Here is an 18,168-nt window from a genome sequence, read left to right on the forward strand (position 1 = left end):
ATTTATCAATATTTAATAGTTACCAACAGAAATCATTCTTATATGTTTCTAGTTAGACGCAGATGTTTTAAAAATAAATCTCATATCATGCAATTACAATTCGTTAAAGTGATTTATAAACGCAATTTCGTTTCGAGCAGTTTGGGGGTCCAAGAATAAAATTTACTTTCTATTATTTCGCCACTTCATAGACTGTTGCTCGTGTTGATTAATGGACTTTCTAAAATGTCAGAGTTCATAGCCGCATGCCTTAATCCGGATTCCAAAGCAAACAGATTTCACTGCCTAAGAAATAGAAGCAGACATAGCTTCGGGTCTTTAAAGGCCTTCCAATTAAAAACATAATTTTGAGTGAATGTTTCAATTAGTCAAAGAACATGACAAACTTGTTTGGCTGTCCAAATTGGAAACAAGCTTGAATATTATTGACAAACGGAAGCCAATTTGCATAAATACATATACATATGTGTGTGTGTGTAGGTATGCATATACATATGTAGATAACTGTGTGTATTTACGAACTCATTAAAATGTTTAGCAATTTGTTTGTGGGCGCAAAATTGAGCTTCACTCGAATCGGTTTTATTTTTTGTGCCGACAAAGCCAATTAATTGTTATTTTTGTAACAAATAGTATATGTATATACATATGTATCTATGTATATACATATGTATATATTCATGTACACGTGCTTGTGTTGTACATATATTGTTGCTGTTGTTTTCCTTGTTAAGTGCTGCCAAAAAACAAAATAAATAAAAAATAATAAAACAGCTGTCGCTTGTTGTCGTCGCTCGCCTTTTGTTGTTGTTGTTGTTGCTGCTTTCGTTTCGCGCATGACGTCACTTTGCTATAAATTGAATTCAAGGTCGCGTTTCAATTTCATTTTAAATGCATGTACAGACATATAAAGACATACATACATATGTATGTGTGTCTGTATTGTAATTGCATTTGTGCATTAATGCGCAGCTGTCTCTGAAGATCAACAACAAAGCAGCTCGATTGTGGGTGTGTGTGTGTGTGTGTGTGTGTGGCAGGGAGGTACAATTTTGAAAGGCTCTATTAAAATGCTGTAACAGACTAAGTGACAACGTCTAAGTTCAGCAAAAGGTTTTCAAAATACTAAAGACTAAAGCCATGGCCATTTATAGTATTAATAACAAATAACAATCGAAAGTAGAAGCCTTGAGCGTCGGACAAGCGATAATGAAAGGACTTGTAACAATCGTAAAAGGTCTACCATATATTGCTACATGGCTGAGTCGAAAACAGATCAACCATGCGTTTAATCCGCTTTAATCCTATTTGGAATCTCTTAAACGCATACTCAGCATTAAATTTTTCATTTTTGTTCCACTAGGCAACGTTTTAAGCCAAATAGTTTTATAATTTCTGGAAATTGCAATTTCAATTCTGCCTAAATCAAATTCTAGCACAAATGACATTAATATATTGTAGTTTTCATTATAAAAATTCGTATTCGCAGTTCTTTAACTACCAAGTCATATACAAGTATAATAATATAGTATAAGTATTTCGAAAATATCTGATTCTACTTTGAAAAGGTAAACATATTTAGAACAAGAGAGAACGCTACAGTCGAGCAAGCCCGACAGTGAAATACCCTCTACCCAGGTGAACTTCCGACACTGAGGCATATGCGCCCATAGCAGAAGCAAAAAGCGGAAGAAGAAGAGCGAACTTGTTGCTGCAGTTTGTGGGGGTTGTACTGGCGAGAATTTGTTTCGCTAATAACTTTTCTTAGAATTGACCGAATTGGATACAATTTTGAACAACATTAGATAATTATATATAACTTATGTGTGCAAAGTTTGGTTTAGGTAGCATTTGAAATGTGGACGCTATTGACGAAATTCTGTAGCGGGGGAAGGGGGGGAAATTCCAAAAAATAAAATAAACTCGTCCTTTCTCGGACCTAGGAGAATCTGGATGCCAACTTTGGTTATTCTAGCTTTTATAGTTTCTGAGATCCTTACGTTCATCCAGACGGACGGACAGACGGACGGACATGTCTAGATCGATTTCTCTCGTCATGCTGATCAAGAATATATATACTTTATGGGGTCGGAGATGCTTCCTTCTGCATGTTACATACTTTGCACAAACCTAATATACCCTTTTTACCCTACGGGTACAGGGTATAAAAATACTCGGCATTAGTGGAGCTACTTATTATAGGCTTTGACTTAGTCCTGGTCTTTAATTCCAAAAGCTACTCCGTTCTTGGTCGTCCTACCAATGGGTAAAGCGACTTCTTGAACAATAGGAAGACACGTACGGAATTTATTTGTTTGGTAATAAACCCAATGTCATCATATAGCAAAATACCATAATTATAATTCATTATAATAATAATTCACAAAATAAATTGGACCACAAATGCAACATGCAGGCTCTGCCAGGAGCAATATGCGACTATCCAGTCTTGGTCTGTAGTAGGAGGAAGCATCTATGGCATAATTTCTATGCCAAGGTATATTAAAGTCTTTCCTCAAAGGCAGAGCTGCACTTGTCCCTGCAGAAAGCATATAACTTTCTGAGCTCTTCAGCCTTTTACGATCACACAACCGCAAGCAAGGTCGTCTATAACAAATATTGATTTACGATAAATGTAATCAACTTTCATAAAGGCCCTGCCCTTATTATCGGATTAGCAACCATTCACTTTGAAAAGCTTGCCTTTTGGTTGTTCACCTTCACTCTTAATGAACAGTCAAATGCTTACTTACAAGTACTATATACCGACCTTATAAATGAAATTCTTGAAAAACCACATCCAGAGCAATAATATTACGAACCTTTTTTTGTGTATGAACAATTATCTAAGAGTAATTACCAATTTTCCGCACATTTTCTGTGTTTTAACTCGCAATTTCCAATTCGTTCTCAGTCGAGTTCTTAGTCATAACCATTTAAAAAACTCTTTTCAATTTATAATACTAGGTATTTAATAACTATTCCTTATCCGTCGAGTACAGGGTATATTAAGTGGCTTACGTAAAAAAATAATGAAGCTTTCTTCATAATTAGTGATTACCTATCAAGCTTAGCCAGCAGTATATTGGACCCTCTTTGATCGTCTGCAACAACGATTAGATGTCTTTTCTATTGGACGATGTAACTTTATTTGTTCTGAAATTAGCTCTATTTTGATAAAAAGCTACAAAATGTTGGTCATGTTGCAAAAATGAGTTTTCTTCAACAACAACTAAACAACTTATTTGACCAAAAATTGCACTTTTCCGTTACTTTATTTATTTATTTAGTAAATCAACAAGTAGTTCTGTTGACACATTCTATTATAATTATTACAATATATATTAACATTTTTTATATATGTATTATAATATAAAAATTAAAATGAATATATGAATTAATATAACATTATAATTGAAACTGGCCAGAGATTTCCCCGAAGATAATTATAAAGAATAATTGTTGTAGAACAGAGAGTTCAAATTAAATTTAAAAAGAATAGTGTAAAAGCTGAAGTCCGGTGACCCAACTTTGAATACTATGTACCTTTGTAGGTGTAAATAAATAAATAATTTATATAAATTTAAAAAAATAGTAAATGAAATTGTAAAACAAAACTTTTGTGATCTATAAATCGATGGAAAGTAGGAAAATTGAAAAAAAAAAACACTTCTACTGCGTACCCATAAAAAGCATCTGAGTCCTATAGTCTCTGAAATCTATGTATTCATACGGACGGACGGACAGACATGGCTAAATCGAATCGTCTTGTCATACCGATTAAGATTATATATGCTCTGGGGGATCTGCCACGCCTTCTTCTGCCTGTTATATTTATATAAAAATTAACGCAATTAACGCTTTTAAAGTTCATTTTACTACGAATGAAGACTAGTGCCATGCCAGCTTCATTATTATCGAAATAGAACATCCAACTAAAGCTTCGCAGTCTTCAGTCACCTTCCTCAGACACACATATGCCACATATATGTGTGCATAGTGTATATATGTATATATAGTATACACATGTCTGAGATTAAGTTACAACAGAATATTGTGCGCAAAATGTCATCTGGCATATAAATAACAGGCGCTTAATTGTTTAACGAGAGGGCTGTGGACAACAACAATGAGAACAACAATGTTACATATTTGCTAAGTATGGTACAACTTTTATTTTTATATTTATTATACATTTAGTTTACAAGCGCAGAGTGCGACAGCAGATAACAAATTATTAACAGATGCCTCAGCCACATACATACTATACTCGTATTGCATACAAATTTGCTTTGTTTTGTAATAATAAGTAGTTGTCGTAAATTGGATTGGCATTTTATATATAACATATATGTATGTACATATATGTATGTACATATATGTATGTATGTATATTTTTTGTATTCGCTTCAATTTAATTGCACTGCACATTTCATTATTTGTATTGACTGCATTAGTAGTAGAACTTAATTAGGTATGTGTAAGGTATTTGTATATTATGTGGTAAGAGTGTAGATATATACTCGTATATGGCAAACTGGCACAATGGTTTGCATATTAATTAGTGTTAATTTAATTAACATTTAAACTTAAACTGTACGTTTATTAATGTATTAGATTTGCAAAACAATTCGTCAGTAGACATTTGCACGAAGCGCACCCTGTAGCCATCGATAGATAGAAACAAACAAAAAAACAAAACACAAATCGTACACTCTTATAGCTGATAGATATATAGACATAAATAATTCACACACACACACACACATATACTTGTATATACTAACACAAATACAGGTAGACACGCAAAACCTTTAAAGTTAATAAGTGCGCAACTTTTGGTTTTCGATTTCGGTTTCGCGACAGTGGCCTGCAATTTGATTTTATTGCATTTAATCGGGCGCCATAAGCCAAATAACTGCCTTAGATGTGCAGCTCTAAACATTTCTGTGGGGCTTATAGTTATTAAGTGGATATTACTTTTTAGCTTCTTACTTGTCAAAAGTTGATAGAAGAAATTTACTTCGTTACTTCCTCAAATATATTCTAAATTCCAGATGTAACAACAGGTGACCAGAAAATATAACTAAATCGTTCTTGACAACAGAGATAAATAAATAAAATGTTAATTGTTTTTACCCTTTTAAAAAGCCAACTCTTAAATGAAAAGATAAATTTTCCTTCTGTCTAAATTGATATTTAAACATAAAACATTTGTCAAATCTAAATTTTGATAACTTGTTCTTTATCATATAAAATTTCTCATAACTATTAACTGAATATTACTTTTTAGCTTTTGATAGCAGAAATTTGTCACCTCTTTACTTCTTTAAATATATTCTACATTCCAGCTGTAACAACAGGTGATTAGAAAATATAATTACATCGTTGTTGAAAACGGAGATAAATAAAAAATATAAATTATTTTTGACCTTTTAAAAAGTTAACTCTTAATTGAAAAGAAAAATTGACACTTAAACATGAAACATTTGTGCTGTCAAATCTAAATTTTGATAACTTGTTCTTTATCATATAAAATTGTCCAACTTTTGCTCCACTGTGCGCGCTCTGTGCGTTTGTCAAATCAAGTTGACAAAAAAAAAGCGAATTGTTGGTTGCTCTTTTGCTCTCCACTTTAAGTTTTGCCATAAACAGTTTTTTATGCTGCCTTGCCAAAACATCAAATAAATTTTGCTGCTGTTTGTATTCGTGGCTGCGTAACTAATATATATGTGTGTGTGTTTGTGCATGTGCGTACGTATATATGTATATATGTATGTATATGGGTGTGTGTGTCACATAAACTACAACTGACATCATTTTGTTAATGTATTTGTCGTATGTGTAATTTAATAACAATTTTTCGTTTGTGCGGCCGCACACGGCGTATACGTAATCTACTTGATTAGTTTAACGTTGTACAACACTGCTAGCCGTTTGGATGGAACAGCACAGTTTGGAACGCTAATTAAAATCGTGCTCGCCTGCAAAACAAGAAAAAGATAGAGATAGATGTTAAAATTAATGTAAACGGCTTTTAAAACTATTTTTAAATTGAAAAACATTTCACTCTGCTAGTCGCTATACATTTGAAATCAAACAACAAATTACAAGCTAGCTTAGATTCCAAGGCAGGCAAAAAATCAAAATTACAAATAAAAATTGATGAAACAAGAATTTAAAACAATCGTATAGCTTGGATGCGTGTAGCTTCTGCTTCTTAACTTAGTAGAGCAAGGAATAGATTGTCTCTCAATATTATCCAAATTATTCTGCAGCACTTGGTGTTATTGCAGAAATGAAAAAATAAAGGCAGTCACATTTAAAGTTTAAATAAAGACGACTCTTCGCAAAGAAAAAACACGTTCTACAGTTCCACTTATCTCTAAAAGTGACAGTGCCTGCCATAAAGACAATTTCCTTCTTTTTTAAAGCAGAATAAGAAAGAAGATATATAATTATATGAGTATAACAAACATTCATAAATGAGAACATAACAGTAAATGGAAGTAAGATAAAATGCTCTTCAGATACTGGGGATCACCTGATTTGGTGGGGAAAGGCAATACTGAACTGGAGAAGAACTCATGTATATTTTAAATATGCTTTCATTGAATAAATTTAAATATATAACGATGAATTGTCTATCTATAGTATCTGTGTCTTCGCTTCGTTCACCTGGCTATATACAGTCATAAATTGTTATAAACTATATACAGTACCACATGGTCAACAGAACAGAATAAAGACGCAATGAATTGTTCGTATTGTTGTATACGAATCGGCAGTTTGAACAACCGAAAGAAGAAGAATAGAAATGGAAAATATAGTTTTCCAGAATAGAATTAAAGCTGATATAATGAACTTTTTCACTTTCAACAGAACTAATTTAAATTTTGAAACCATCTCCGTAGAAGTCGTGGAAGACATTACCACTCTCGGTTTAATCATCCCCCACCGGGTTAAGATTTTTCGTTATTTTCTTATGGAAATGAATGTACAATTCCTTAATACTTATTAAGCTTCCCTAATAACTTTTTATCTCTATCGGGCCCGATGGCAAATAAAAATTTCCACAATTTATCGAAGGCGTTAAGAGATATTATTGTCAACTTATTAGATTTGTTGTATTTAGGCTTTTTAGCTTATATGGCTTGCAATCTTTGTCGACTCATTAAAAAAATAAAAAAAAAGTACGGGTTGTTGTTAAAGAATGGCAATTAATTGTTAATTGTGTTGCCAAGACTTGCACAATCTCCCTTAAAAAGTATCTGAGCTTGCAGTCGAAGTCGCGCAGTATTCTGTGAGTGCATCTATAAAGAATGCATTGTTTTCCTTTTATCTTTCGCAAATATAGCATAAGTAAGTGCTTGCGTGTGTAAATATAATTTGTTTGAAGTGAAATTTGCAATGTGAGGTGCTGTTTGCTGGGCATAATTTAACAATGCATGGAGATGTATTGTAATGTAAAAAAAGGATAATGAAACAAGAAAACAACAGAAATTTCATAATTATGGAATATTCATGTGAGTGTGAGTGTTGGACTGATCTTAACATCTGCGATCAAATCTTCAAAATGTTATGTAACATGGAGACAGTATTTGCTGTTCGCTGTTCCCATCATTAACATAATCCCAACATAACAGCTGTCTGTTACGAAATGTGTGCTAAATTTAATGTTAAGCAGCAGGCGGCCTACGCAGCAAAATGTGAAAAATATGGCAGCTATGTACAAGTATATTTATACTCTTTACATGAAATGTACAAGAGTATATTAGGTTTGCGGGAGCTGAAAAATGTAACAGGCAGAAGGAGGCGTGGCAGACCCCACAAAGTATATATATTCTTGATCAGCATGACGAGACGAGTCGATCTAGCCCTGTCTGTCTGTCTGTCCGTCTGTCCGTCCGTATGAACACCTAGATCTCAGAGACTATAAGAGATAGAGACACCAAATTTTGCACGAAGATGCGTTATGTGTGTATTCTATACGAGTTTGTTTTATTTTTTTGATTTTCCCCCCCACTTCCCCCCTATGGGGGTTTTCCCGATTTTCCATTCGTATAATCGCCTATATCTCGGAGACTATAAGACCTAGGAACACCAAATTTTAGTCCCAGATGCCTTATGTGAATACGCAGAAAATGTATATTTTGGAATTCCCCTCCCTCCCCCCTCTACCCCGCAAATCGTAACTCCCGTAATTCTTGGAATTTCGAACTAAAATTTTGGAAATACCCCCAGTTGGTTATTATGTGTCCGTATGCCAAATTTCATTATGATAGACCGATTTAACAAGAAGTTATAGCCATAAATATATTTGCTGATGCAGCGCTGCTGCAGCGCTGCTCAAGCGCTGCCCGCGGCTGTTGTTGATGTTGCTGTTTGGTTGACTGCGAAAATGCTTACACAGACACGAATTGATGCGCATAGGCATACATACACTCACACAGACGGAATTGCTATGTAAATGTGCAATTATACACCCTTTACGTGAGTTCGAATACCGAGAGAGGTAAAATCGATCAAATTTTTTTTTTTATTTTCTTAATTTTTTTTATTTTCTATAATTATTGTAAACATATGTACAGAGTATTTCAAAGTCGGGACACCCGACTTTAGCTTTTTTACTTGTTTATAAATCGTCTTCAGCATGCCAATTACAAAAGTTGTAATTTTTCACAGCTGGACCGATTTAAATTATTTGTGAATTTAGTTATTTTTTATTGGCAAGCATGAAGCCAAATGCCTACAAAAGTTGTAACATAATTACAATTGTGCAAGGGGGGTAAGTTTTTTGGAGGGTGGCCGGCTGAATAACAATACTTTTACAGAACATCTGAGTAGATAAGAACACATTTAGAATATAAGGTAACACAGTTGGTTTTGAAAAAAGAGTACACTTCCTTATCTTGACCTTAAAGAGAATTGTTTTTTAACTTTTACTGAAAGCCAACGTAGAAATTACAAAATATTAGGTACATCTGGTAAAATGAAAATAGTTCAAATATAAAATAAACTAGCATGTAGAATAGGCAGCCTTTTTCTTTAAATACGCTAAACCTCGTACATGAAATAGGATTTATGGTGGATTTTAAGCTGGCAGTTTATAGAAACGACAATTGGAATGTAACTATTTAATTAAATTCGATATATGTATTTCAGAATAAAGACTAGTTATATATGTGTACTTATTATTTTGACCATATGTGTATTACTACAGAGTTTACACATTTTACACATTTCCTAATTTGTTTTATTCATCATTGAGCATGATTTTCAATGTAGTCCTATTAATTATATGTATGTATAAATGATAGGAAACCTTACAAATTACGCTAAAAAAGCTGCAGGGAAATTAAATATGTTCCTCTGTTCATGGCTACTAAGTCGGGTCAAAATAGTATGTATATCTTTTCCAAAATTGTACAAATAATTAGAAAATATTTTCAAGGGCATACACGTACAATCAGAAATTATACGCAACGTTATACAGTTAACAATAAAATTGTTTTATTCGTTCCAAATTCCAAAACACAAATGCCTTCATCAATTGCTGTTTGCTGGATCTAACAGAGAAGGTGTGTATACGTGTGTGTGTGTACGTACTTGTATGTGTGTGTGTCTGTACAACTGAGGGCGACGCGCTCTCCCTCTCCCTGAAAGATTTGGAGAGAAAGAAAGCGAAGAGCAAAAAAGACTGCTGCAGCTCTTAGTTATTAGCAATATGTTCGTTCAAATACAATCAAAACCGTTTTATTTTTAGACTTCTTTTCAATTGTATTCACTGTTACTTTTTACATTTATATAGCGGTGTTGCGCCGCTGGGCAAAAGATCAGCGCTCTTGAGGTTGCTGGAAGAAAACACAAAGCAATTCACAGAGACGCCGCGGGTCTGGAATTCATTTCATCTTAATTTATCGATTCGGAAATGCGCAGAAAATGTTCTATATACATATGTACATATGTATTATTTGTTTAATCTATATAAACTATATATGTGTGTATGTTTATACACGTGTGCCAACGTTTGTGTGTTAATTTCAATGGAAAATAGCGGCTGTTAAAAAAAGCAAAATGTTCATTTCCATATTAACTTTTTTATCGTCCCAAGTTCAGCAGAACACGCTCCGAGAAAATAGGGTCTTGGGTTAGGTATAGCCTAAACAACAATTAAATAACTAATTTCTGTTAAATTTGTTACCTATTGTGTTTGGGAAGTATCATTAAAAGGGGGAGAACTGACTAAATCCGAATCACCTGATAGCACATATGTATATCTAGCAGAAATTTGGAGGTATACTATATGCTTGTATCGCCTTATCAGCGACCCCAACACATGACCGTGATGTGGAAAATTCGTTTTGAAAATGTAAATGTATATACTATACACATGTGGGTGTGCTACACACAAGCATACATACATATTAGCCAAATGGTTTATGGAAATGGAATGAAATAGCTGCTACAGTTTTTATGGTCAGTAAAATATTTCATAATTTTAGAAGCTGACTCATGACAGAAACTTCCGTTGTAAAAATTGGGATCGATGTGTTGGCAATTTGTCTGTCCGTAGAAGAAACCGTTAGGCAAACAAACAAGCTACAGTATTATGTAAAGTAAACAAACACACACCCACCCAGACGAACCACTAACTTATAAGACGGACAGTCCGTGGTGTGGGTGTTGATTTGAAACCGCCAAATGAAATGAAATGTTTTTAATAGTTGGTCGACGTCGTTGTCGATGGAATTGATGGAACATTTGCATGCATGTTACAGTAGATCCTGGGACTGAGATAAAATAAAAGTGCCTAGCCTGTATTCCCCAAAATACAATCAAATTTGTTCTCATTTTCAAAAGAATCAAATTTACAAAACTTTAGTGAATTCAGCAAATCTGGATTCTAATGTTTCTATATAATATTCGAGTAAATATCTCATTTGGTACAAAATAGAAAACTCAAGCTGCCCCATTTGCAGGGAAATTTAAACTATAAATTCCAAAAGAGTTTCTTTTGGTGTTCTTCAAATATTTCCAAGACAGATTTGGTGAAATTGAAAAAATTTGTGTGGAATTTGAAAGATTTAAAAATCAATATTTAAAGTTAAATAAAAATCAGAATCAAGTTAAATTTCTAGTTTAGTGTTTTCACTTTTAAATAATTTAATTTGAATGTGCAATTATGTGCTACAATTATTTTTACTAACTGAGTGGACGATTATAATACATTTTTTTTACGTTTTAAGGTTTGTTTCTTTTGCCATCGATGAAACAACGAAGGGATATAGATTTGATTTTCAACTTAGTTTTTACAGTGCTGTTTGATTTACGAATTTGAGTCAAATTGTAATTCATTTTGGCTACGATTTTTCAAAAATCAGTACGTTTCTCAACATTAATTCCAGTGTTGGAAAGCGAAAATAAACGACGATAATAAACTAAAATAAACAAACTCACACATAAAAAGCACAATTCAAAATATTTATAAAAATAGTTTTTGAAGAAATCAATTGCAGAACATTTAATAAACAAGTGAAATAGTGTTGCTATAGTTTTAAATTTTGATTACCATGCGAGGAACGCAAAATATTCGATGTTAGGAGTGACGAATGAAACAAAAGCTGGCTTCAAGACTTAACTTTTAAAACCGATTCAAAGAATTATGTTTCGGAATAAAGAACCTTTTATAACTCGTCGTGTATGACATCATTCAATCGAATTTTGGCAAAGCAGGCAAACAGCTTCAAATATTAAAGGATATTTGCCCTGGAAAGGACACAACAATTCGCACGATGGATTCCATTACTTAGAGGTCCTACTGTCTATCCTATTGAATGTGGTTCGTGGCCGCACCCAGAATCAACGCCTAGGCTTTACTTACCTTTAAAATGCACGCGTCGCTTTCCAGCTGCTGGCCACAACCGCACCTGTTCCCCATACGCCCACTCGTCCTGCTGCTGGGCTGCCCTGCATCAGAGGACATAGTTGCTCTGCTTCTCTGTGGGGAGCGTGCGGTTCGCGAAGGAGACGATGGCGACTGCCGGTTGACTGGAGGTCAGGTCACAGAACACATGACACTGATTGTCCTTGGAGCTGTGGGAGCGTCTCGCCACGAAGGCAAATATCGTCTTCTTCTCGTCGGACCAGAGACGATTGTCCGGATCGATGGCACAGTGCGAGATGACCTCGGCCGTATAGTGCTTGCGGAAGAATTTCTTGCGCGTATTGTCCGTCAGGGTGATGCCCTGTTGGCTGACCTTGAAGTGCACCTCAGTGGGTGTGGGCAAGGGGCTTTGGGCGTACAATTGCCGGATGGCCTTGCGTATTGCCTCATTGCCCGTCAAGGACTCTGTGTCACAGGAGTAAAGCCACAACACATTCGTTGCCGCACCATGGGTGAGCAGTTGTTGGTGGGCTGGCGTGGCCACCCATGGCGATGGCACCACATCCTCCTCCGGAATGCGCAACAAACACGGCAAGGCCAGCTGATTGATGGAATGCTCGTAGACGAGCGCCGAGAGCGATGTGAAGACGGGCTCGTTCTGACAGCCCTTCAAGCGCACACCCCTTTGCGTGGGCTCTATGAGGAAGTGGCGCACCAGATCCTGCGGTTGGGAGCCACTGCTGCCAGGTGGTGGTTGCGCGACACGCAACACCAGGCCATAGGCGTTCTTATAGGTGGTCGAGTCGCGTACCAGAAACGTGCCGGGCGGAGCATTCAGCAGCAATGCGATGGCATCCTCCCTGGAGAGCATGGGTTTGTACCAAAATTTCGCGGAATTGCGAGCGAATTTAACCAGATGGGCGGCCACCTCCTGCGGCACGCCGCCATCCTGCGTAATGCTGGTGCCCACCGAGTTCAATCTGGACCTCTGCGTGGTCTGGTAAATGGACTCCTGTTGGTTGCTCGACAGCGACAACTGAGTGCCATATGGTGTGCGTGGCGTGACAGGAAATGCGGGCGTCTCGGGTCGGTTGAGGCCCGGCGTTGTTGGACTGGGCGTCAGATAATCCGGTTGGCCATTGCCATGGCTATTGGTATTTGGGCCAAATTGGCGCGGGGATGTGGACTGGGATGCCTGTATATGTAGCTGCTGCTGCTGCTGCTGTTGTTGTTGTTGTTGTTGTTGCTTGCTTGTTGTCGCATAAATGGGCGACAAATCGCGACGCTGGCGCGCATGCGTCGTTGTTTGCTCGATGTGGATGTTGTTCTGACCATAAATTGCGCCCCTGTCCGTGTTGTTGTTGTTGTTGTATTGTGTTGGTGTTGCCTGCAACTGTTGCTGCTGCTGTTGCTGCTGCTGCTGTCGTTTGTATGTCACTTCCAATGGAGGTCGTTCATCATACACTATTTTTTCGCCATTATTAATTGTGTGATAATTGCGTTCCATATAATTCGATATGCTTTTGCTGTGGCCGCGTGACACGCCATCTGGCACATCGCAGCCAGCAATATCAACAATGTTGCGTGTCTGGTAACGCTGCGACTGCGACTGCGGCGCCGGCAGCGAGCTGCGCTCCAATGTGTGCGCTCGCCGATATTGTGGCGTGTAGTTATCGAAATCATCGTTTAAATTCAAATTAAATTCAAAATCATAATTATATTTGGACGGCTTATGGTTGTAGCCATTAAAGCCATTATAGTTATGATTGCCAGCACCATTCGCCGTTGTTGTTGCTGTTGTTGTGGTTGTCAAGAAATGTTGTCGTTGTGGCGGCGTTGGCGGCGGTCCGCGATGTTCGCCATAAACCTTCTCACGACGCTCGCGACACAGCTCCTCCAAGTCAATCAGTTTTCTATTGCTGCCGCTGTTGCTGTTGTTGTTTTTGTTGTAGTTGTAGGGGTAGGTATTGGCTATTGTATTCGTATTGGTTGTATCGCGACCTGTTGTTGTTGTTGCTGTTGTCGTTCCGCCTAACGTTTTGCGCACCAGCAAAGGGCTCGTGAGTCGCGGCTGCGTTTTGATTGTAGCGCCATTGCTCTCAATGGAGCTGTTGTTGTTGTAGTTGCTGTAGTTGTTGTTACTGCCGCCGTTGTTGTTGCTGTTGTTGCTATTGGCGACATAGTCGAAATCTAGAAAACTATCCGCTCGGGTTGGCGTTGGCGTTTTGCGCAATGGCGTCGACGATTTGCCAATTTGTCCATAACTGAATGGCAGCGAGTTCTCACGCGCGTGATAAGGAATGGCACCGTTACCGTTGCCATTGCTATTATTATAGTTTTTATAATAATTATTATTATTATTGTTGCTGTTGTTGTTGTTGTATTGGTATTGGTACTGCTTGTGGTTATCCGCAGCAATGGCAGCGATATCTTCGCTCGGCGACCGCATACTTTCGCGAATTCCAAAAGACTGACTACGAGTACGAGTGCGAACGATTTTGTTTCGAGCGCGATGAGCAGCAAAAGCAACAACAGCACACAGATACACACACACACACACACACACACTCTTGCTCACACAGCGACGCTGGCCAGGCAAGCCATAATAAGCAGACATCAGTCAGACACATTGAAATAAAAATGAAAAGTCAGCGTTGGCGTAAGCTTGTGTAGGTTCTCTTGCTCTCATTTGCTCTCTCTCTCTCTCTCTCTTTCTCTTTAGTAGCCGTCTGTCTGCTGGGCTAACAAATAAACAATTTAACACAAACACATCTACATACATATATCCGATGTTTGTTTGTATGCGGTCTCTGAAACTCTTCAAGCCGTTTGCGCCTACACATACGCACTGTGGTGCCAAAAGCTTTGAAAAGTAATCATATTTTCAAATAATTTAATTGGGAAACAACAAATTAATTAAATTTAAAAAGAACAAACAATAATTTGATGATTAAGGGAAAATTGTGGGCATGTTCAATAAAAATAGAAAATAGTCAATTAAAAAATAGGAAAATATTTAAACACATTCTAATGCTGGAAAATCGCCAATTAAATCCATTTTTCGATAGCATTGGTAAAAATAATCATATTTTTGAATACAAAAATGTATTAAATTTAAAAAGAACAAACAATAATTTGATGATTAATTGTATAGTTTTTTCTTAGGATTTCTTACCTTTTAAGTTAAAATTATAACGTTGTGTTATTAATTATCTTTATTTTATTTTATAATATTATATGATAATATAAGTCATAGTTTTCGTATACGTATCTACAGCACAAATTGTTGATTTTCTAAATGAATAATTTAATAAATATATAAACTAAGGGAAAAATCATTAAAAATATAATATAGACAATTAAAAAATAGGAGAATATTAAAAACAAATTCTAATGCTGACACAAGCAACTGGAAAATTCGCCAATTAAATACATTTTTCGATAGCATTGGTATATTATTTTTTAGTTTATATACTTTGAATTAATAAATATTACGTAAAACTAACAGTTATAATTAGGGGAATGCGACTCATAGTATAATGAAAGTGAATAATGAATAAATTTAGAAACTACTAATTATTGGATATATTTTGGTCAATGATCGGATGTAGTATTATACGTTTACTTAGTGAATTCAATTCATTTCATATTCTAAAGGAAAGTCATTCATGTTTTTTATAGTTTTCTTTATTTATTGAATCTTCTCTCTCGGAGACTTACGATAAGTAGTCAAATCTTAATCTAATATAGTTATTTAATTAATTTTTTTTTATTCTTAAACTAAATTAATGCGCAGGTCAAGCCCTTAATGTTGATCTTAATAAGTTTAAAATGAAGCGTTTTTATATATCTTTGGGTTTATTTATAAAATATTTGTCTACACAAATTTAAGAAGGAAACTTCATTTTACAAAGAATTTATCGTAGAATAAAAATATAGATAACAGATGGCAATTATTATTTTTAAATCTTTTCAAATTGTAAAATGTAAACATAAATAATTTACTGAAATTACTGAAAGTCTGCCCATAAATAAATTGTTACTTTGTTATTCTATAAGTTACGCAAATAAAACATTTCTCCACCGGCAAGGACCAGTATGATCGAAGCCCACTGTGCTTGAGAGTAACACACACGCAGTCTGGTTGGCTCGCTTGCGCCACGTTTTGCCAAGGTGTTGGAGAGAAACTGAAACTAAATGGCTGAGAGCGGATACGAGTACAGCGAATACAGCGGACTTTGTGACTGGCACGGTGATGTCATCCCCCCACAAAACTACACAGACTTCCACTCACACATGTACATGGTCAAGAAGCTAATCAAAACAAGCAATCAACTAAACACCGACGGCTTTGGCGATCGCGAGAGCAAGCCAAGTTCTCTCTCACTGGAATGGCGTTCATTTGTTGTAAATTGTAAACAAACTTCTTGAAAATTTCAATTTAGAGATTGTCTCTTCGCCTCGTCGTTGCCAACTGAATGCAACATACGGTAATTGAATATATGTATGTACATATGTGTATGTGTCCATGTGTGTACATATACTACATACATACATATATATGTATTTGTGTGTGGATGTATGTGGCTGCAGCTACACACGTTGCCGCTTCTACTTAACTCTACACTCAAAGAATTATTTGATTATGAAATTAGAGAAAATAACTCTTTCGTATGCGAAACAGTTTCTTAATAAATAATCAGATATTTTTCACATTCTAAAAAGGGATTTTTTTAGGCTTAACTTTAAAGTTTGGCCGCAAAAATTGTAAAAACTTAAAAATCAGGGAATAAGTGTTTGGAAAACTTTACATGTTCCTCTTTGTTTTTAAATGTAAAACTTTATAATGTTACTATTTACAATAACTTAAATTAAAGTTATAGAAAAATACAAATACAGCTTAAGCTAGGAGTTTAGTTTTATTTAATTATTTATACTTTATATAAATCTATCTATTTTCTTCGCCGTTTCAGCTCAGTTCCACAAACAAGGTTGAGAATAGTATTAATATAGAACTGTTTGGAATTTGTTCATTTTTTTGCTTTACAAAGATATATATTATTTTTCATTTGTTGCAAAAATAAAATCAAATTTATTCTTAGATATATAAAAACTATACAGTATTTTGGCTTGAACTCCAAAAACAATTTCACAAGTTGTACTTATTTTTCACTAAGGAGCAGAATACTGTAAATTTTGTGCGCAAATTTGAAAAGGATTTTAAATAACTTATGCAATATACGAATTTTAAATATTTTATGCAATTTTTCAATCCAATCGCTGTAGACGCCCTATTTGAGATTTGAAATCTGAAATATACAGAAAAAACAAATCGCCACATAAAGCCGTTTATAAAAGTTGAATTTTATTTATTAATTTATGGGCTAGCTTAAAGTTAAAACTATAGGCTAACAGGTTTGTTGTTTTCGTTTTACTTGCAATTAATATTATTAGTTAATATTATAATATATTAACTAATTGTACTCTTTACATTATTTACATCTAAAATATTGACAGGTGTTTATACGTATTGGCCTTAAATTTTGTTGTATAGTTTGGTTTTTTTAGGAAGTTTATTATTATTTTTATAAAAGTTGAATTTCAAAGTCTACGTTTCTTCTCACAGTGCACCATCAATTGAATTCCGACGTCGGCGATGACGTCGGCGCTACGCCAGATGCCATAAGTTTACATCAGTCCCCATCATTTGCCCCCATCTGTTACTTATTTTGGTCGTACGTCGCAAGACGTATCAAAGAACTGCAATTGTCCGGGCTTATCTGCATTCTAATAGATTGATTTTATCTATTTGGGTAGCATTTCAAATATTTTGAACTCTTTGACTCACAAATACACACACACACACACATAAATACACATACACTAAAAAAACGAATGGGCGCATCTTTTTGATTTCTCACATACGTATTTCTTGAAGAAAGTGGAGAAAATTGTAAGCGCACCTTTTGCGGCGCATCCATCAACATCCAGCAACAACACTTCCAGAGTCTAAACTGCAATTACAACAACAACAATATTGTTAGCATTGCATTGCTTATGCTCTCGCGCTGGCCCTCTCTCTCGCTCCGTCGTGCTCTTTTGCCAGGTACAAACTTTTTGTGGGTGGTTTGAGGTCATAGTCAGTGTTAGCTGCCACCCACACACTCACAGCCTGCCTTGTCTCTCTTTCTCTCGCTCTCTCATGAATGTGTGGACACCATTCACTAGCAAGCCGCAGCAACTCGTTTTATTACTTTGCGCGCAGATCGAACAACAACAAC

General features: G+C 35.6%; 1 protein-coding gene and 1 pseudogene across 1 annotated transcript; one reads left to right on the top strand and one right to left on the bottom strand.

The window, feature by feature from the left end:
• The window catches only part of LOC115623525, a 41,255-nt pseudogene that overhangs the window by 1,167 nt on the left and 21,920 nt on the right, over positions 1 to 18,168 (top strand).
• LOC115623523 (tensin-2) lies at positions 4,152 to 14,352 on the bottom strand. Its single transcript, XM_030517906.1, has 2 exons — positions 11,885 to 14,352; positions 4,152 to 5,984 (listed from the first exon to the last, which is right to left on the bottom strand). Exon 1 carries the CDS (start codon positions 14,334 to 14,336, stop codon positions 11,976 to 11,978), a length of 2,361 nt encoding a protein of 786 aa, XP_030373766.1. The 5' UTR covers positions 14,337 to 14,352; the 3' UTR covers positions 4,152 to 5,984; positions 11,885 to 11,975.

This window comes from Scaptodrosophila lebanonensis, unplaced genomic scaffold (assembly GCF_003285725.1).
Source record: "Scaptodrosophila lebanonensis strain 11010-0011.00,11010-0021.00 unplaced genomic scaffold, SlebRS2 tig00000053-arrow-pilon, whole genome shotgun sequence".
Taxonomy (NCBI): domain Eukaryota; kingdom Metazoa; phylum Arthropoda; class Insecta; order Diptera; family Drosophilidae; genus Scaptodrosophila; species Scaptodrosophila lebanonensis.

Excerpts from the sequence above, each read along its gene's own strand:
- LOC115623523 (XM_030517906.1), bottom strand. The coding sequence starts at position 14,336 with ATGCGGTCGCCGAGCGAAGATATCGCTGCCATTGCTGCGGATAACCAC.